The sequence below is a fragment of the Mytilus californianus genome, unplaced genomic scaffold (assembly GCF_021869535.1).
Source record: "Mytilus californianus isolate M0D057914Y unplaced genomic scaffold, xbMytCali1.0.p SCAF_1, whole genome shotgun sequence".
Taxonomy (NCBI): Eukaryota; Metazoa; Mollusca; class Bivalvia; order Mytilida; family Mytilidae; genus Mytilus; species Mytilus californianus.
The window spans coordinates 94,543,360-94,565,449 of NW_026262581.1; the positions used below are offsets into that span (position 1 = coordinate 94,543,360).

The 22,090-nt window shown below is 30.7% G+C and overlaps 1 protein-coding gene across 2 annotated transcripts; it reads left to right on the plus strand.

The window, feature by feature from the left end:
- The first annotated feature begins 19 nt into the window (after positions 1–19).
- On the plus strand, positions 20–17,678 carry LOC127710294 (coiled-coil domain-containing protein 146-like). 2 transcript variants are annotated; one of them, XM_052216092.1, is made up of 20 exons: positions 20–151; positions 1,850–2,010; positions 2,269–2,351; positions 4,082–4,294; positions 4,542–4,599; positions 4,890–5,066; positions 5,532–5,605; positions 6,393–6,620; positions 7,012–7,198; positions 7,870–7,965; positions 9,628–9,753; positions 10,155–10,288; positions 10,670–10,834; positions 11,446–11,670; positions 12,224–12,288; positions 12,774–12,937; positions 13,788–13,916; positions 14,581–14,718; positions 16,052–16,300; positions 16,594–17,678. In XM_052216092.1, exons 2-20 carry the CDS (start codon positions 1,852–1,854, stop codon positions 16,795–16,797), a joined length of 2,874 nt encoding a protein of 957 aa, XP_052072052.1. In that variant the 5' UTR covers positions 20–151; positions 1,850–1,851; the 3' UTR covers positions 16,798–17,678. The 2 variants fall into 2 exon arrangements, with proteins under 2 accessions (XP_052072052.1, XP_052072061.1); XM_052216101.1 differs by having other exon boundaries at positions 20–127.
- The last annotated feature ends 4,412 nt before the right edge of the window (positions 17,679–22,090 follow it).

Genomic DNA, 22,090 nt, shown 5'->3' on the forward strand with positions numbered 1-22,090 from the left:
ATCGCGCATGCGTAAAGCCCATAGAAACAAATTTATTTACAAGCAAATTGGACACTAAATTATTTATAGTAACTATAAGCTTTAACAGGTAGCCGTGCATTTGCACGCTATTGGGATTTGCAAAAAGGTAGTTTCTTCAATCAATCAAAAGGTAAAAGAACAAGAAATTACTAAACGAAGTTGATAAGTGATGTCAACAACCAGTTGCGTGCAAAATTGACTTTTGTATAGGTCTGCTCCTGACAGAAACCTTTTCAGCATTTTTAAAAAACCAAAGTGGATAGACACAAAAATTATATGTAGCTCTTTGTAGGAGGTCCAATTTGGGTATACTTTAAACTTTCAAAAACAGCACCAATAGCGGCAGGTCAATTATTTACAGGTTTTTAAACGTGGTTTAACGGGTCTGTTCGCCCAAAATCATGTTCGCTCTAATTCACGTTTGCCCCCATTTGTGTTCACACCCAACACGTTCGCACCTTTTTTTAAAGGTTTTGTTTTGAATATTTTTATCGTGTTTTAGTTAGTGTATAAAATAAAGATAATAAGTTTTTTACATTGTTTTAAGATAAAAGTGACATACTAAAAACTTAAACAGGGTTACTTTAGTGTTTTTGTTAATTATTTGGACGTAATGAATAATGAATATTTTCATGATGATCAGGGGCTGATACCTGATTTTTGAAAGGGGTGTAAATTCATAAAACAGATTAAAATACTGCCGAAGATACCAAACAGCTATCAAACTTACCACACTGACATTACCAAGACATTAAAAAATGATTAAATATTTAGATATATACATCTTAAAAATATCTAATAATTTAACCTGTATTTAAATAAAAATTGGATTCGCATGTAGGGTTGGAGCAAACGCACCCACTACCATTTTAGACGGGACTAACGTCGAATGAATGAATGAATTTTTTTTATTGCAGAAGCAAACATAATAATATAGCAAAATAACAATATATAATGACATAATGATATGTTATACGGTAGTTGGTAATCTTTATATTTAAGACAATTTTTCACAAATCACACATTGATTCAAGTATTCTTGCATTCATTACCTCAAAACATTACACTTTTATTTTGATTGATAAAGCTCCAGTTTTATTTGAAAATTTTCAGATTTGTAGTTTTAGAGTTATGGGACATTATCTTAATATTTGAATAAATTTTCACATGTTGTACCATATCTGAGTATGCTTGGTTGATTATTATATAAACATAATTGTTGGAACTGAAATAAGTACGTAAGATACAGTTTAATTTTGAAAAATTTCTGATTTGATATTCCAGAGTTATTGCACCTTTACCATCAGATTAAAAATAGGCAATTTTTACATGATTTGCTCTAGTATGCATAATCATATTACTCCAAACTTGACAGTAATGTTGGAACTATTGAATGAAGACTTGCTTTTGATTTTGAAGAAAAATATTTCTCGCACAGTATTAATCTTATATTCTAACTGTCTGTAATACCGTTACTTTTTTAGCTCTCCTTGCCTAAAGGGTTGTGTGAGCTACAATGCATTTTGAATTTTTCATACTAGGTGGTCATTTCATCTGTTAACTTTTCACATTTATATCTTCTTCTCTGAAACCACTTAGATATAGTCACATATTTGCTAATACAATGTACCATAAATAGACATTTAGAGGTAAACCATACCACATAATTGACAGCATGCATTAAATTATCTAGAATTGATGACAGACTTGAGAGAACCTCAGGTTTGAAGGCAATTACAAATCTGTTCAATATTGCATTTAGGAGAAATTCAACACCATAAAAGCAATAGAAGTTTAGATTTTGATTCATTCATTGTTGTTTATACAGATATGAGTAGTCCAGAGCCAACAGAGGATTCCCAGGATGAGACAGAAGAGGAACCACAGAAATACACACAGCCATTGTCTGCACTTCCTCCTAGAGTGGTACAACAGGAGGAAAGTCAGGTGGAGGTGTCAGCTAGTCCTGCATTCCAGTGTCTTGATGAGGTTAGAATCTTAAGAGTTTTACATTTTATTATAACACAAGAGAAAAAATCACCCATGTATTTTTACTTGTTACAGAATACAAAAAACCCAAATGGTTATCTTAACATGCTTAACGTCTCATCTTATTTTTGTTATACGATGTGTGCATAAATTGGTGGTCCTAAGGTAAGTGTAAATTTGGGTACAGTACAGGATTTACAGTATAATTTCCTTATCATTATAAAGCAGTACATTGTATTTTATATTCTTTATTTCTAGCTGTTTCAAGATGGTAAATTAACTGGAACAAGACTGGCACATCTGAAGGCAAAGTACACAGATTTACATGAAACTCTGAAAAAGTGAGTTTTTTGTTGTTTATTTTTCAAAGAAAATTGTCAATGTTTTGAATAGGTTACTACAAAAATAGAAAATTGGCTTTTTGTAAGGTCTGCAGAAGATTTTTTATAATTATTGTCTATAATTGAATTGTCTCCTAACTTGAACAAATGTATGCAAAATAGATCTCCATTGACAAAAGCACAGATTCTTTGATTCATGAATAAATCAGTAATTGTAGCATATTTTTCAGGGCTGTTCCAGAATTAAACACATGGGAGTAGGAATGGAAGGCAGTTTTTGTCGAGCCTTCGACTTTAGTAGAAAAAGCGAGACATAGCGATCCTACATTCCGTCGGCGTCGTTGTCGTCGGCGGCGTCCACAAATATTCACTCTGTGGTTAAAGTTTTTGAAATTTTAATAACTTTCTTAAACTATCCTGGATTTCTACCAAACTTGGACAGAAGCTTGTTTATGATCATAAGATAGTATCCAGAAGTAAATTTTGTAAAAATAAAATTCCATTTTTTCCTTATTTTACTTATAAATGGACTTAGTTTTTCTGCCGGTAAATATTACATTCACTCTGTGGTTAAAGTTTTTAAAATTTTAATAACTTTCTTAAACTATCCTAAGTTTGTACCAAACTTGGACAGAAGCTTGTTTATGATCATAAGATAGTATCTAGAAGTAAATTTTGTAAAAAAATAAATCCATTTTTTCCTTATTTTACTTTTAAATGAACTTAGATTTTCTGCCAGGAAACAACACATTCACTCTGTGGTTAAAGTTTTTAAAATTTTAATAACTTTCTTATACTATTTTGGATTTGTACCAAATTTGGACAGAAGCTTGTTTATGATCAAAAGCTAGTATCTAGAAGGAAATTTTGTAAAAAAATAAATCCATTTTTTTCGTATTTTACTTTTAAATGGACTTAGATTTTCTGCCAGGAAACAACATATTCACTCTGTGGTTAAAGTTTTTAAAATTTTAATAACTTTCTTATACTATTTTGGATTTGTACCAAACTTGGACAGAAGCTTGTTTATGATCAAATGCTAGTATCTAGAAGGAAATTTTGTTTTCTTCCAGTTAACATTACATTCAGTCTGCAGTTAAAGTTTTTAAACAGTTATTTTAAATCATAAACTATCCTGGAATTTTACCAAACTTAGACAGAAGCTTCTTACAATCAAAAGATAGTATCAAGAGGAATATTTTTATTGATTTACTTCCTCATTTTTGTTGAGTCTGCGATTAACAGAAAAAGTAGGCGAGACACTGGGTTCCGCGGAACCCTTACGAATTTTTTTAAAACCCTGACCACTCATAAATAAAAATTCTTATGAAAATGTAAACACCCATATTTAATAAATTTGAGTGTCTTACATCCCCCAACCAACTCCATGTACATTTTAGAACACCCCAAAGAAAGATGGAATGTTAAGCAAGAGCATTTTCCAGAAAAGGATAATTGGTTTTCTGACAGATTTGTCTATACAAATTTAAAAAAAAAACATGATATCAACTTTAATAAAACAACATTTGCAACAAATCCAAGATGGCATCCCCATATAGATACTTGATTGAATGCTCATCTTCACAGTGTATATTATTAATCTTAATTATGCATTTTCTCCTTATATTTTATTTCTGACATATTTAATGTAATTTTCTGAATTGTCTTCATTTGAACTACATTTTTGTAGAAAGTTTTGATTAAGTGTTATATAATCTTACTTTAAACAGAACAAGAGATAATGAATCCAATTTACTGAAGCAGGCCAAAGAAGTACAAGTAGAACTTGAAAGGCAGAGGATAGAGCTGGAGAAGGCAGATAATTTACCAGATAAAACCTCTAACTCAGAAGTGGTCAATATCAGACGAGAAATCTTGAAAAGTGTAAATGCTAAGGATGAAATATTGGACAGAGAATATCAGTTAAATTACAAATTTGAAACGTAAGTTAATATTTAAAAAAATATTGTTATTGTCCATGTGATGATTGTTACTTTTGTCCTGTTTTTATGCATGTATATCATTTGCAGAGGCTTGTAATTTACCAAAGAATCAATATTTTACATCGTAAATGCTTATGAATAATATTTTTGAATGGGGAGTTTTTCCAAAACATTTCAACCTAAGCAAGCCCCAAATCTGGAAAAGTCTTAACACCATTTGTAAACAATCTTTCTTATCTCTTTACAGCCTGACAGAAGAAAAGAAAATTCTGGAGAAAGAATTTGCAAGACTCCCAAAGCAAGGTGTAAGTAAACTTCTAACATATAGGATCTTTGATTTTTGTTCTGGGTTCATTTTAGGCTTGGAGTGCACAGTTTGGTTATGATTATACAACAAGAATATGATAGAATTTACATACAAAAGAAATAAAAGATTATATGGTATAGAAGAAGAATATGGTATATGAATACACTTGAAAACTGGATGTGAACCTCAACACAAAACACACAGAAAGTAAATTGGTTTCTTATTTAAGCAATTGCATTTTATAACAAATCTTCTGATCGACTTATTTCTTAAACCTTTTTTTCTTAGGAAACGGAGAAAAAGATTAAGGAACTTCAAGCAGCATGTGATGAAATTAAGAAAGAAATAATGCAAAGACAAATGGAAAACAAGTCCCTAAAGGAAGATTTAGAGGGTAACAATAGACAGATTGTGTTAGATAAAAAGGAATATGAAAAATTAGTCGATGAAATGGAAAAATTTAAGGTAATTTACACATTAGTTGTTTATCAGAGAAGTAAGAAATATACTTAAAGTTAATTTTGAAATAATTTTATACACCAGGAAGTATATGGAAGTATAAATTTTGTTCCCTTCTTTGTATTAAATATTTAATCTTAATCAAGGATATCAAAGATTTTCATGCCCTTAACATTCAGCGTGGTTTTAAAATATTCAGTAAACACACTTCAAACTACAGTACAAGCAAATATACTTGAATGCTTTTGTATACTCATTTATGTTTGGTATTGTTGCAATAGTTTGTTATTAATGCAATTGATAAGAAATAAGTTCAGTATTAATTACCTTACATGTAGGTGTCAAAATATATAAGGATTTTGCTCTACTTCTATATACAATTTTATCCATATTGGGTGGTGATCCAATGAACGGATGCAGAATTAACATTTTGAAAGCAATATATACTAACATAATGTAAATTCTTTGTAGGGAGACCTGGTTCAAGTGAACTCAGTTCCTAACCAGTTAATGAAAGAGAAAGACAAACTACAGAGACAGTTCAAGTAAGGAAACAATGTTTTTATATGATATAATTTTATGGATTATTTTGATCATGTTGTATAAATAAGTATTGATTTTCACCTTTGCTTTAAGGCCTTTCCCATTTTTATTATGTTAGCAAATGACAGGGGTGACACCATTATCTAACTGTCAGGTATAAGTTATATTGGTATGTTTTAGCTATATTGATAGCATTTCTTTGGTATACTGTGGATTCATTTGTTTTTGTGGATACTAATTTTCATGGATTGAGGAATGATTGTATCTTTCCAAAGCCTATAGAAAATTTTTACATAGTTGTACACCTAAATTCATTGGTTCACCTATACCCACAAATTTTACGAAAATTGGTACCCCACTGTCACATATATTAATAAATCATCAGTAGATAACCTTTATTCATACCTTATATTTAAGATTGTGTAGATTGGAATAATTCTCTGTAATTGTTTACACCATATGTACTGTTTTATATGACCATTCTGTTGTTATTGTCCATTCAAGACATATTATGACAGGGTTCATATTCTTTTAAAATACATCAGGAACAAAAGGATATTGAAATCAAATTGGAAGGGTGGGATCGTTTAATTGGTAACTTGAATTAATCTTACTATCCAATTCCAATGTCAGATTGACTTTCCTACTAAGTATTGTGCACAAATTAATAAAAGGTTGTCTTTAATATGAAATTTTCTGGCAAAATTACATTTTATACTTTGTTCTGTACAATTTTTGTTTAGTGATAATTTACCTGGAATTAATTATTACCATTCCATTTTACTCTAGTGAAATAGACAAGAGACAGAAAACTTTAGACACTGAGCATGAAACATTGAAAGACTCTCTTAAATTTTTTGCCAAAAAGAAGGAAGATTTAACAGATGAAAAATTTGAATTAGAAACAGAAGTTGAAAAGGGAAAATCCCTTGTCGATCAGAAGAATACTGAGGTCAATATGATTTTGAAAGAGATAGAAGCTGCTAAAAATGAACAGGCTACACTGGAAGGGGACAAGTTAGTATGAGATAAAATTGATCTTACTCTTAGACTAACAAAGTTTTGCCATGAAAAGTGGAATAAAGCAATTCAACTTGAAGAATATAGTTTAAAATTATTAATTACTACATGAGCTTATTCAATTTAAGTAACTTTATTCTGAGTATTTTTCGTGCCCTGGCTATGACAGATAGTGGGCATTATGTTTTCCAATCTATCTATACGGTTAAAGTTTTGGTTTAGTTTAAGTTTACCATAAAGTTGTTGTGTAGTCATGAAATACACTTTCAATTTATTGCTTGTAACACTACTGTGAGATTTTGTAACATTACTGTGAGATTTATATTTCTTTTTACAAATCCCATGCATTAATGGACAAGTATGTAATAAAGTTTGCTATTTACCCCAGGGGCACAATTGAAATGGGTTTAAGACATATAATGTTGGAAAAAAAGAACCAACATGAAGCTCATGCTAGAAGAACCAGAGAAAAGGATAGAGATCTCAAAACATTAAAGAAAGCAGAGTTACAAGTTAAAGTAGCAGAAGAAAACTTACTTCATACCAGATCTGTCAATGAGAAGACAAAATCACAGGTACATAGAAAATTATTGACAAAAATGCTTCTAGACTGAAGCGAAATGTGAAATATGCTTACTATTTTTCAAAAACTTCCACTGTATGAAAAAAATTATCTCTGATTCATACTTAAAGCAAGAGAACAAATATCTCATTCTAGAAATTTCTACAGAAAAAAAGCAAGTAATACACACAATTTAGATTTTATATCTAGTATTTTGCTTATTTGAAGAAAAAAAATAGTAAATAAAAAAAGCTGTGTGAATAGTTTTGGGATTTAATTCATCAAACTATTTTTATGCATTATTATTAAAGTCCAAATATTTTATAGAAATTGATAATTGATATGAAAATATTTTGCTTTATTTATTCACAAAATTTACAATAGTTTTCAGCTTGTGACAACATTACTTCTTTTAAAAAGCGATATATGAATCTGTTTTGCCAAACTGATGCTGCAGTTGATTTTAAATGGTGAAATCTCAAATAAAATCAAAAACATGATGATATCAGATATGAGATGTGATGGGCACCACTTGATTTTAAGGGTATTAATTAGTTCAAGACGTGTTGGGACTCATTATTAAGTCTTATTAACCTATTGTAGGACTGTATCTATGTGACATCTACAACAAATTATAAATGACATCAATCTTGAAAATGAACAAACAAACAATTCTTTTAATAGGTTGAATCTTTACCAAAGGATGATGGGTCAATATCAAAGAAGAAGGCTGATTTAGCAAAAGAAGTTGAAATGGTCAAAGTTTCTCTTGCAAAACATGTAAGCATTGTCGTTGGTAGTAGAACATCTTGATTTTGTAAATAAATGGTTTCCAATTTTTTAATAATAGATGTGTAATGAAATTTTATAAAGCTTTCAAATATCATTAAAATAATGTGTTGTATTGTATTTTATGTCCTAAGAATTCTAAGAATTATGGATATATATTTATTGAGAAATAATGATTCCAACTTACAGAATATTAATATGATGTTAAATGGAAAAAGGAGTTGAAAATTGGTTAAAGATATGAAGAGAAAAGTCACCAGGCATCATTAAATATTTCATACACATGTAATTTTTAAAAGTAATTTTATACAATAAATAAAAGACGTTGTGGGGGTAAACATCAACGAGACTGAAACTAAACATCACAAATCACCCCCCCCCCCCCCCCCCCAAAAAAAAAGAAAATTAATCAAAGCTCATTTGGCAGTTACTGTATGGTCTTTAACTATAGGCAAGTATCTGCATTGCATATCAGATCATTTTTGTGTAAGCTTTTCTTCTCAATGATTTCTTATAACAGAATGGAAAGTTTAACCCAATTTACAATTTATTGTCTCGCCTTGACGGAGTCAAAAAGCGAGACACAGGTAAGCTGTTTCCGGCGGCAGCATCGGCATCAACAATGTATTAGTTTGTGATTAGGTCTAGTTCATGGTGAACCACTAGTGGTAGGTCAATAAAATTTGGTATGCAGTTGTATTAGCATTGGCACATCTCATTACCATGGAGATTATTTGGCCCCGCCCCCTCAGTCAAGGTCTATTGACTTTGAAACTTAACTAGTTTACATGTATTAGTTTGTGATTAGGTCAGTTTATGGGGAACCACTAGTGGTAGGTCAATGATATTTGGTATGCAGTTGTATTAACATTAGCACATCTCATTACCATGGAGATTATTTAGCCCTGCCCCCTCAGTCAAGGTCTATTGACTTTGAAACTTTGCTTAGTTTACATGTATTAGTTTGTGATTAAGTCAGTTTATGGGGAACCACTAGTGGTTGGTCAGTGATATTTGCTATGCAGTTGTATAAGCATTGGCATATCTCATTTCCATGGAGATCATTTGGTCCTTACCCCTCAGTCATGGTCTATTGACTTTGAAACTTTTGCTTAGTTTACATGTATTAGTTTGTGATTAGGTCAGTTTAAGATGAACCACTAATGTTAAGTCAATGGTATGGCATTTGCAAGTTTCATTTCCATGGAGATTATATAACCCCACCCCCTAATTATGGTTCATTGACTTTGAAACTTTTTCATAGTTTACAAGTTAATGTTTGTGTTTAGGTTTGTTTAAAGAGAAAGACTTATGAAAAGTCAATGGTATTTGGTTTGCAGTTGTAATAGCATTGGCACATCTCATTTCCATGGAGATTGTTTAGCCCTGTACCTTCATGGTTCATTGACTTTGAATATTTGCGTAACTTACATGTTAAAGTATTGCTATTTTAATTTCAACATTTGCATTATCAAAATAACAAATAGGCGAGACATATCGCTGTGTTAACAGTTTATGATTACTCTTAACTTCTTATTTCAATGAAACAGCAAATATTCCCTTTAAAAAAATTGGACTGCCCATCATGAATATTGTGAATATTTTAAAGAGTGTCTTTTGTAAGCATGAACTTTTTTTTTACATATTTTTCAGAACAAAGTAACAACAGATAAACACATAGCATTAGAAACTAGTGCAGCACAGGAGCAGGCATTGTTGTATGAACAGAGTGATCTGAGGATTGAAGTTGTTGAACTTAATCGTTTAGCAGCTATCAAGGTAAGGCTGTGACTAACTATGATTTGTTCATAAAGAGTAGCATAATCTAAGATCAAGCATTATATTCAGTTATGAAAATAGATACTTCTCAAGGATTCTCTTATGGTTTTGAACTGTTATCTATTTCTCACATGAAGAGGTATTTCTCGTATCACACTGAACAAAGTGTGATATGAATATTATGTGAAATGAACATTTGTGTTGGTTGGCCTGTCCTGCAATGTGATACAAACTTGTGATATTTCCATTGGCTATAGCCGCTATAGCTTAGGTCAATGATGATTTTAAAGGTCACAATGGACTACCTTTTCTTCTTGGCAACAGAGAAATGTGATTTTTTCATTGATGTGCAAAACACTCACATTTTTCACCTGAAAAACTTTTTGTGATATTTTTATTAGGCTGATGAAAGAGAACAGAAAGCAAGAGATTTTATGAGAGCAGAAATAAGATTCCACAAAGCAGAGGAAGATCTTCAAACAAAAGATTTACAAATAGCTGATCATAGAAAGAAAGAAAAAGAAATGGAAACCAAGTAAGTTCTACTCCTGTCTTTTTTTTAAATTTTATTCATTGCATTTAATAAATTAGTAAAATTACTTAATATTTAGTTTGAAATATAATAAAATGAAAATAACATGACAATATGTAAAAGCAGACAAAAAAAATTATGATTTATGATTTTCAAATTTTTGGTTTCAGTTTAAAAATAAATTCTACTACTGCTCTAGATAAAATCTGAATGAAAAGACTTACCTTCATAAAAAAATGTCGATAAAAATTGTGGTTTTAAATGAGGCCATCACAACTATCTTAAGAATAAGACACATAAAAGAAACCCTATATAACAAAGAAAAAGTATATATGTTTATAATTCAGGAAAAAGTGCACATGATGTTTATTTGTATTTTTTCAGGTTGAAAGAATTTGCAAAGTTATATGATGTGATAAAAAATGAGAGAAATAAATGTGTAAATTTAATACAAACAAGTACACAGAAAGCTGCAGAAATGAAAGAGAAAATCAAAATGTTACAGAATGAGATAGAAATCTTACGTCACACAGTCAATGATAAGGATAAGTAAGTTACATTTGTAACTTTGTCTTACGTCACACAGTCAATGATAAGGATAAGTAAGTTACATTTGTAACTTTGTCTTACGTCACACAGTCAATGATAAGGATAAGTAAGTTACATTTGTAACTTTGTATGCATAGCATTATTGGGAGTATTTCACAAATATCTATCAACATATTTCTCTAGTTGGTTAAATTTTCAAGATTATTGATTGCCAGTGAGACAAATATCCACCGGTGACCAAAAGACTGTACGGTCTTCAACAGTTAGCAAAACCCATACCGTATAGAAAGCTAAAAAGTCCCCAACAAGACAAAATGTAAAACAATTCTGTGAATTCCATGACTTAACCCTTGTTTCTTTGTTCTATATTTGTCTTTTTCATTATTGTCCCCTAGATTTGTATTTTTCATTTTTCCTCAACTGGTATGGTTATGGTGTTTTCTTCCTGTTTTTTCTATTTTGTGTGGCATATTTCAATGTCAGTGGTTAAGTCTTTTCTATTAATAAACTGTTTCTACAAGAAATAACATTTACACAATAAGAATTATATATCAAACTAATTAGATATTAATTATGCTGCCATGAATTTAAACTCATATGTAATGTTTTAGGATCCTACAAAACCAAAGGCTAAAGCACATGACCAATATTGTCAAAAGAGATAGCTTGTTAAATGAGTTATCTAAACAGAAGGCTGTATACATGGAAATGAAGGCACAACAAGATCAACAGAAAATGGACATGTCTAAACTAAATATGATGATCAATCAGGGAGAGGAAGAGAGCACCAGACTCCGAGACATGTATTCTAAAGAACTTAAAAAGAGGAATGATAGGTAACCTTATTTGGAATTTGCCTTTTTTATTTGATGAAGCATTATAAACATAAAACAGGGAATACATTTTATTTTATTTAAGGGCAGGGCTATTCCATGAACATATGTATGCGAGGGTTGGATACCACATGATTTTTTTTTCAGGGTAATACAGGTGTAAGTAAATACAATTCTGTTACTTATGAAAATAAAAAAAATAATGAATGGTGGGGTATACAAATAAGTGTTGTCCATACCCTTCCCACACCCCTATATTTTACCTGGAATAGCCTGTCCAATACATTCAAATGGGAACATTATAAAGCCATAGTTTGTTAAGAGTTACTTTAAGGTTAGATTTAGGGTTAGGTTGGGTTATCCTAATAAATGATATTTGGAAAAGACAAAATATGACCATGTATTAAGTATCTCTTAGGATCTTTTATATGATCAGGGTTGATTACAGTTTAAAAATGCTGAAATATTTGTTAGATTTGAAATTAAGATACTGAGGGATAATTTTGTTCAACCAGTGGGTGGTATATCAGATAATTAATGCATCTCTTTTTTCTAGAGGTTTAAAGTTGATTCAGATAGAGGAAGAGGTGGCAACATTCTATGAAAAAGTCAATATTGAAGGTAACCATATTTGAATGATAATTCTTCATAAATATAAAAATGAGAAGATGTGGTATGATTGCCAATGATACAAACTATCCACCAGAGACCGAATGACATAGATGTATGCAACTATAGGTTACTGTACAGCATTCAATAATGAGCAAAACACAAAATACACAGTAAATTAGGCCCTGACATGACAAAATGTAAAACGAGAAAACCAACAACCTTATTTATGATATAATGTATATTTTTAATGGTTTAAGTTTATTTTAAATAAATATTTTAATTATGTACAAAGGTATTTATTCAATTAGTACTGTGATTTGATGTATTAGTAAATTGTAATATTATGTAAGTCCTGTGCTTTAATAAGGTTACAAAATGACTTATCAAATTTTGTTGTCCATAATTAAGTAGAAATCACTAATCTTACAAACTCACATTTATATTGCTTCTTTATTTACTCTATAATACATGTAATATATTCAATTATTTTACAGATCAGTTAATTAGGAATGGTAACGTTGAACTTCAAACAAGAGAAGAAGAGATCAGATTCTTAAATATGCAAATGAGTGAAGATAAAAGGTCAATAGAATTACTTAGGAAAATGGTACCACAAAAACGGGCATTAGAACAAGAAAGGGAAATATTACAAATGCAGGTAAATGATAAAAGATTAGAAACAGGTGCCACATGCTATGTAATCTGTTCTTTTTTCAATATTGATAACAAGATCTCAATACAAGCTTATTTTGGCAGTTTTTGTAGTTTTTCCTTAAAAGCATAAATTTTGAGGGCCTAAAGCGAAGAATTTTTCAAAAATATAAGTAGCAATATCTGATTATGATACACCAATGTCTTGTGAACATCTAAATGATTTTGTTTGATAGATTTAGAATACTTTTTGATTGTCAAATTAAAAAATACCACAATTATCATACAGATGTCCGCCACAAGTTTTCAATAATATTGAGGTCAGAACTCTGAGCTGGCCAGTTCATGATTTTTATCCCTGTTTCCCTACGAAAAAATCCTGAATGGATAGAGCTTAATGGACAGGGACATTGTCGTCTTGAAAAACGTAGTCATTATTGGGAAAATGACAAACAACCACTGGCCACTCTTTATTGTCAATAATGTCAATGTATTTTAAGGCATTTATGTTCCCTTCAACAACAGTTATAGTTCAGACATTTCAAAAGACTTAAACAGTTTATTACTACAATTAAATGTACATTTTGAAGTATTCTGAAAAAAAAACTGGAGTTTCAGGTTGTTTTTTTTTTCAAATAAAGGAAAGATTACACTTTAATAAAGGAAAACTGTATTCATTCATCAAAAAATATTTTAAAAAAATAATCAACACACTAAAAAAAAAACCTGAAAAATAACATAACTAATATAATAATATCTTACCTGAAGCATACAGAAAGTATCAAGACTGATGTGATGTTTTATAAGACTATATATGTACAGCTTGTTCATAAATTGGATATGTCTTTTTTCGTCAGTTGGAGCAGTGTCAAGAAAGAATGGTAGAATTATTTAAAGAATTAGAAGATCCAAAGAATGTGGACAGAGTGCGATACTTAGAAGGCAAAGACCCAACACCGACAGAACTCCATGAGAAAATTGAAGGGGTAACTCATTTTATATGCCTGCAGTTGTTTTTAATTTCTGTTCATCTTTAATGGATGTTTGTGTTTAATTTCTTAGAAATCCCTAATGTATGCATGATTTTTCCCCAATACAACCCTATGAAATGGTACAATTTAGTATTATGGTTAACATCACTCTTCTACATGGTACAACATAACATAAGGGTCACCATCACTTGTATTTATGCAAAAGTGGTATTTGTTACAATTTTGCATTTAAGTCCTGTCATAAACCTATTGTGATAAAAAGATCCTTGATTTTTCAATGTTTAAGTTCTCTATTTCAGCACAAAGCAATTCCACATCTTTTGAGTCATCGAACCAACGACCTCCAGCACTCAAGGCTAGCACACTACTAAACCATTGTGGCGGTTATTGTAACAATGATATTGTACCACTAAATTCTCATTATATTGTTATCTGAAATATGCACGAAACTTGGAATAGAAACGTAAAAGTGCGATTATGGCATGTTGTCTTATGGACACAATCATATTCTTGTTTAAGTTTTGCCAATGCATGATATGACTTAGAATGAACAAGTATTGAACACTTCTTTTTGTTTAAACAGCAATTATACTCTGTAATGCAAATTATTCCAACAACTTTAAATAGATGTAAGAAAAGTTTATGGTTTTTTTTTTAGTTGGAAATGAGATTAGCAGAAAAGGAAGAACACTTATTAGAAAAAGATTTAATATTTGAACAAGTAACAAGATTAGCTGAAAGAGTAAAGAAGAAAGCAGAATCTGGCAAAGAAGATACATTAGAACTTGCCAAGAAGGTATCTTATGGTTTGATTATTACTGGAAATCATAGTATTTCTAATTCATGGAACTGTTGTAGAACAACAAACTATTATTTACGCATCCTATGAAACCTAATTTTTATGCCCCACCTAGGGGCATTATGTTTTACGGTCTGTCCGTCCGTTTCTTCGTCCGTCCATTCGTCTGTCCTGCTTCAGGTTAAAGTTTTTGATGAAGTTGAAGTCCAATCAACTTGAGACTTAGTACACATGTTCCTTATGATATGAACTTTCTAATTTTAATGCCAAATTAGAGTTTTGACCTCAATTTCATGGTCTACTGAACATACAAAATGATAGTGCGAGTGTGGCATCCGTGTACTATGGACACATTCTTGTTTATTTGTGAAGAATATGGCAAATCATGAATGTCTGGATGTTGACTTGCTTTTAAAACCTTTGTCATTGTTTACTTCATAGATTGTTTTTTTGCAAATAATATGTTTATAATCCCTAGCATGAAGTCAAGTCTAGTCTCAGTTTAGTGTTACATGTACATATTTACAAGTGTTCAGGCCAGATTCAGATTTCATTATTAATAAGTAATAATGAATTGTTAATGATACATGTACAAACTTTTGAAGGAAACTGATAAGTGTCTATAGAACCTTTAGTTATTAAACTGTTGTCTATATTTAGTAACTAATTGCTTTCAACCAGTTCATGCAAAATGTAAATATTTACATAACATATGGTCTATCTAAAGTTCCCCTGTAAAAGATAACTTTACAATTGGTAGGAAATGGTTCTAATTATCTCCTATAGGACACCTATTTACTGTTATTCCAGAACTTCATAAGTATTGACCTCAGTATTGTTAGAAATTAATGTGGTTAAGATAAGTTGTGACAATATCAGTGGATAAGTTATTTCTCTTTTTTATTAATAATTTTATTATATTTTACTTCTTAGATTCACTTGAGATTCATCTATTTTCAGACACTGTAGATTCATTATTATTTGTGGGATGCCATTTTGGGGGATTTCGTGGGTATACATAAACCAAGAGTTCAAATGTTGAATGAAGAACAAATTGTCTATAGGCTTGAATGCAGACTTTCGTAAAACAACAAAGACAAATATCCTTGAAAATACAATTGTTCCTCAATCCACAAAAAAATGGAAACCACAAAAATAGGTGAATCCATAGTAGGTATTTTTTTAAAGTGAAGGTAAAATACAATTGCTATGGAAAGAAACAGAAGTACAAACTTTGTGTGGAAAAGTCAAGAAAACAACACTTTAAATTACAAAACAAATTCAAATCTTTTGAGTTGTATTTTCAATATGAAATTATTCTATTGCACAGGTTAATGATTTACAAGCAAAAATAAAAGAAACGACAAGAAAAATGATGGCAATGGTGTCAGAACTGTCAATGAATCAAGCTAATGCTTTAAAACTTCAACAAAATTTAAAAGAAAAAGAAGCTGAGTTAGAACAATGTTATATTAGAATGGAGAAAGGAGAACCACCTAATGACGATTATGAGAGAGCATGGCTTCGGATGTTACGGGATGGAGAAATACGACAGAGAGATAAAGAAGAAATCAGATTGGTATGTACATTATTTATTTTCAGAAAAAGAAAATTTGCTCTAATAAAAGATTGGACTTAAAAGGAGTTACTGTTGTCAATCAATTTTTAAAGTCAACTGATGATTGAATGGCAAATGTTGGATGAAATAAAATAGGTTATTGTTGATGTATGGGAGAATAGAGAGAGCATATTTTTTCATTTTGTTTTACCACTCATAAATGATTATGCAAAAAATGGCAGCTATGTTAAAGTATAAAAATAATCTTTTTTTTATCAGATATTTCATAGTTTTCTTTTCAAATTATTTTACAGCAAGAAGATGAAGAAGAACAATATAAAATTGCTGGAGGTGTTACAACAACAGCAGAGCCTCGTCCTAATGCCTATATACCTGATGATGATAGTGAATTGCCAATACCTCGACCGTATGGCAAACATGCTCCATTCAAACCTTCAGAGCCAGGCTCTACAATGAGACATGTTAGAAAACCTATTCCAAAACCTATTGAAATTTAATGCATTTTATATTTGTTGATATTTATTAAGTCTGTGATACATATATTTTTTTATCTGTGATGCAATCCTGAACCTGAATTAATTATCTCCATTTGTTTAATGTTAAGTTATTGACAATCAGTGGAGTATAAATCGTGCATTTTTTATGAAGAAAGTTGTTGCCTCTAATATGTAAAAAATTGAAAGAAAAGTTGACCAATAAAACTTTTCATTGAAATGCCTATGATTATGAATTTTTAAATAAGAAAGTAAAAGTATGAAATCTTTAAAGATTAAACAGTCTCACTTATGTTTATGCTCACCTATTAATATTTTACATAAGTTATGTAATTTCTGTTCACAGTATACGTCCTAGCTAGAATAAGGTGCAGATTTATATTTTTTGTCAGTAACAAACATTATTTAATTCCTTATATGATATACTATAGTGCCTGATACTTTATGTCATTCCTACACTTGTTATGATTTTTTTATTTTTAAGATATGTGCCTCAACATGGAACATATTTAAAATCCATTTATATGTCTAAATGATTTTAAAATGTCAACTGAAATCTTGATTAGTTTCGCAGCCATCTGCTTTATGCGGCCTTATATTAACAGAAAAACTTATCGAAAGAAAATAGTTAAATTGTTTTGTTCAGTCTGTGCTTCTAATTCAACAATTAATAGCCAATTGTGTATTGAAAGACTTTTTGATGGACTCTTTTTGTTAAAGTTACAATAAGAAGTGACAACTAAGTTTTGATATCAGACTGACAAATAAATGGTCTTCTTTACTTTTCTTTTCTTTATTTTAATGAAAATTCCGTTCATACATTACAAATAAGGAAATATATGTTTTTTATATAATTACTTTTTTTAATAAACTATGAAATAATATTTTTTGTTATGATATCAAAGCGAACCAGTTGCATTCATTCAGAGGAACAGGTTTGTTCTTTTAAGAAAACCAATAGGTGATTATAAGTTGCAAGCTGAATCATCATGTTCCATGTCTCACCTGTCTAAACAGTAGAGAAGGTTCAAAGGAAAATACATCAGATGCTACATATACAAGGCTGATAAAATTTTGTAACCTGTAATGTACAAATAGAGGTCGGTCAATTTTAAAACGCATCCACTCATATCAGATACGTTGACGTTAACAGAACACAATATTTGACCCTGAGTTAAAGTCTATGTTGCATATCAAAACTTTTTATTCTCTTCATTTCATGGAAACCTAAAGCTAAAACAATTATACAGTTTTACTAGATTGGCTATGTTGGTGTTTTGCGAAAAGGGGGCTCTATCATTACCTAACGTAGGCATTTGAAAAAAACAACAGCTTTGGGGCAATGGCACGACGCCAGTAAAATGAACAAATGCAACACAGAAAAAAAGACATCCCATGCATGATTTGCCTTTGCGTTTCAATAGCAAAGTTCTACAAATCTTTCTATTTTACTTTCTCACACTTTTATTCATCGTGTATATATTTTGTTTTGTATAGTTTATATGCCTTCAACCCCTCTGGGTCTAAGTGTGCATTTCAATAATAAATAGATAAATAAATTAACTTGAAGTACTTTTCGTTTTGACATAAGGACTTGATATTGTGGGCCAAATAAATCACTTACCACGTCTACCTTTTGCGATCTCCCCCTTTTTGTTATTTCATGCCTGTTTTATGGTTTTTACCGTTTCCCCTAAGGAACTGAGTTTGCTTCATTTCTCAATCTTGCATTACTTTATATTTAGAAACGTACTATTTTAAAATCTTAAGTTTAATGACATAAACTTCTATATTCTGTGTGGCTCAAGATAAGCTGCACTCGATTTGGTTATGTTCCAGACGTGAGATAATTAAACTTGGACATTTATATTTGTTACACACTGTCACACATAGTGTCAAGTACCTCGTAAGCGCAGCTCCTACACATATTCAAACATATTTCACTCAAGGATAGTACCACATACTATTTTAGTATGTTCCCAGATACGTATACGTCAACGCACCTGATATGATTGGATACGTTTTAAATTGAGCAGCTCTAATAAAGATAAGACGACTCTAAAACAGGTGATTGCCAGCCTTACACCATCTAACCATATATATGGTTTTCAGTATATTTAGTGTCAGCTGAAAAAAGATGCTAACAATAACACACTCTCTGTATGTTGACTGACAACACTTTTGCAACTTTTTGATATTACAGAAAGAAGCATTCAATTTCTATAATTGATCATAATTATATTTTAATGCTATAACTATGAAATTTTGAGTTAGATTAAGACTTTTGTTGATTTTTCTATACATCATTTTAAAGTTGTCATGGAGAGCAGGGCCCCTCATGAAAGTGTCCAAGTAAGGGGACGACCATTTGATATTCTGGGGGGGGCCAGGAGGATTTTGAAAATAAATAACTCAGCCTTGATAATCACAAAAATAAATGGTTTGTTCTGTGGTAGTTTGAAAATAAATTACCTGACTTGCAATGTATTGAAAATAAATAACTCAGCAGGTCTAATCGAAAGTATGAGATAGCACCAGATTCTTCATAAATTCATCTTTTTTCCACAAAAAAAATCGGGAAACACTTCCCATATCTTTTAATAATAAAAGTATAAATATTATTTAAATATACTTGAAATGTCAGAAAATTGGTTTCATTTAACTTGAGGTTAATTGTCTCAGGAACACTTACCTCACTTTTATTAAATCAGGGCCGTAACTACATTGAGACAAATGCCTCATGTAGGAAATTTCAAAACCAAACGCTTGTCTCCATATCAAATTGTGTTCACCGTGAGTGCCTTGCAAGAAGCAAGTTCTGTTCTCCCTCAGACGTAGCTCCTGATTTTTCGGGATCAATGTTTCTTATTTATTTGTCTTTTGTTCATTGATTGCCCTTCTGTATTCTGTTAGTGTTGCATTCATTTTGTAATTTAGTAATTTTATTATTAACTTGATCATGAGTTTAAAAAAACACAGCAGCCACAGACTTAACTATGTGAATTACATTTTTGCTTTATCATGCATATTTGTCTTTTGATGTTGTTCCTAGAAACTTAAGTCTTACACTGAATCTATAACGTGATTTTGCTTTGAGACCAAAATATTGTCATAAAATTATTAAAACAGAACTTGCATTTTCAGTTTAAGAAAGGGTCTGGGGAACACCCAGAAGGCATGATTTTGCATCATTTGTTCTATAGCTTCTTGGGCCTTCAGCGGTTGTAAAACCCTTCAAAAAAAATTTTGCCTCGCTCCGCTCGGCGAAACATGTTTGCCAATACTTTTAAAAGAGCCTTAGTTACAACCAAACTTTAAGACTGTGTATGTATGCAATACATGTATATGCATTGGGGAATATAGAAGATTCATTTCTGCAGAGGATAATAATTAATTCTGATTAAATGGTACATAATGACTTGACTATACATGAATTTTTTATAGTAAACGAATAATTTAAAAATTGTATGTTTTCCAATATTATAAATATAGTTGTGAAAATAAATAATCAGTCCCTTGCTTTAATGAAAATGAAAAATCTTGCTTCAATAGTGCAGAAAATAGATAATCTGTCCTCTTAGTTTACAAAAATAAATAACCGATCCAAAACAAATCCTCCTGGCCCCCCCCAGAATATCAAATGGTCGTCCCCTAATCACATAATCACAAATTTTTTGCCAATATAATCAAATAATCATTAATTATTTTTTTAAACAAGATAATCAAATAATAAAAAATACAGTCCTAGATTATCAAATAATCTTTAAATATTTGGTCTGGTAATCAAATAATCACTGTAAAAGCAGCCAAGTTATCACATAATCAAAAACCCCATGAGGAGGCTCGATAGCAAATGCTGCATTTTATAAGGAAATAGAATACTGCTTTAAGAAGAACTCAGCCAATCAAAATTAGGGAATCATTAATGTAATGTAAATCATTAAGCCTTAAAATACAAATGTATATAGAATGTTTGATGTGAAATCATTTATTATAACCCTTACCAAACCTTGAAGCCATATTTGATGTTCAACTGACAAGCATGATTATAGAAATGTATAGTTTGACCTTCCACTGTCCTTGGACTAAACCTCCAGGTCAGAGAGACTGTGTTTATAGTATAATCTTGTTGGGCAACTTTATTTGGCAGTTTCCTCTAGGTAACCACCAGGACAAAAATTTATATAGTAGTATATCTTACTGTGGAAATCCCTGACCAGGAAAAACAGTTCTTTATAAGATTGATTTGTTGAATTCCAAGAGAGCATTTGATGCAATTTAGATGCCCAAAACAGTAAGATTACTGATCAAATTATCTTTTAAAAAACAATATCAACAAGTGAAATATGAACAAATATCACTTCATACTCTAATGAGTCAAAGTTTCACTGAATTACTGGCAGTGGTTTGTGAGGAATGCAATGGACAAACCAAAATATCTTCAGATCACTAGAAATCGGACACGATGGCTTTTTGAAAGAATGATTCTGTGGAAGTCTTATTGATACTAAGTCTATGGTTAGAAGTTGCAGGCACAATACCAATTTCTAACATTGCAAAGTCCATGTTTGCTGTAGGAAACCCCACAATAAATTGGATAAGAATATGGTTTTTTGGTACTAAAGAAACTGAACATTCAGTGCATAAGGAAGAAAATAATAAAGATTGACAAAGGAAAATACACAATTATTATTGCATCAACGATCTCTGAAAAGAAAATAACAGGGAGCAATGAGAATCATAAGTTGAAAAAAGGATGAACAATACAATGGCCAAAGGAAATAAACAGCTGCGCCATGAGCACATGATACGCCCGTCGCTTTTTCAAAGAATAAAGTTCAATCAATAACTTCTCAATGTCATATCAGAAATTTAAAAAAAATAAAGGGAGGTTATCTTAATAGATATAAACCAGTCACCAAAGTTTCATGAAAACTGCTCAAAGCACTTTAAAGATATTATTGTCTGAAAACTGGAAAATCACCCCCTTTTATGAATAAAATCCCATAACTCGGATAAGTTAAATCTAAAATTTATAAAAATCAAAAAGGGAGCTTACCTCAATAGATATAAACAATTCAATAGTTTCATGAAAACTGCCGAAAGCATTTTTGAGTTATTTTCCGAAAACTGGAAAGCCCCCTTTTTTTAATGAATAAAACCCCATAACTCGGAAAAGAAAAATAAAAAATTTATAAAAATTGAAAGGGAGCTCATGTCAATAGATATAAACAATTCATCAAAGTTATTTTCAAATTGGTGAAAGTGTTATGAGTTATTTTCCGAAAACTGGAAA

What these genes read in the sequence shown, in the direction of transcription:
- LOC127710294 (XM_052216092.1), top strand. Translation starts at nt 1,852, where the DNA reads ATGAGTAGTCCAGAGCCAACAGAGGATTCCCAGGATGAGACAGAAGAG. An exon ending in CATTCCAGTGTCTTGATGAG is followed by an intron (nt 2,011 to 2,268) that starts GTTAGAATCTTA and finishes CTTTATTTCTAG; the next exon opens with CTGTTTCAAGATGGTAAATT. An exon ending in TCCATGAGAAAATTGAAGGG is followed by an intron (nt 13,917 to 14,580) that starts GTAACTCATTTT and finishes TTTTTTTTTTAG; the next exon opens with TTGGAAATGAGATTAGCAGA.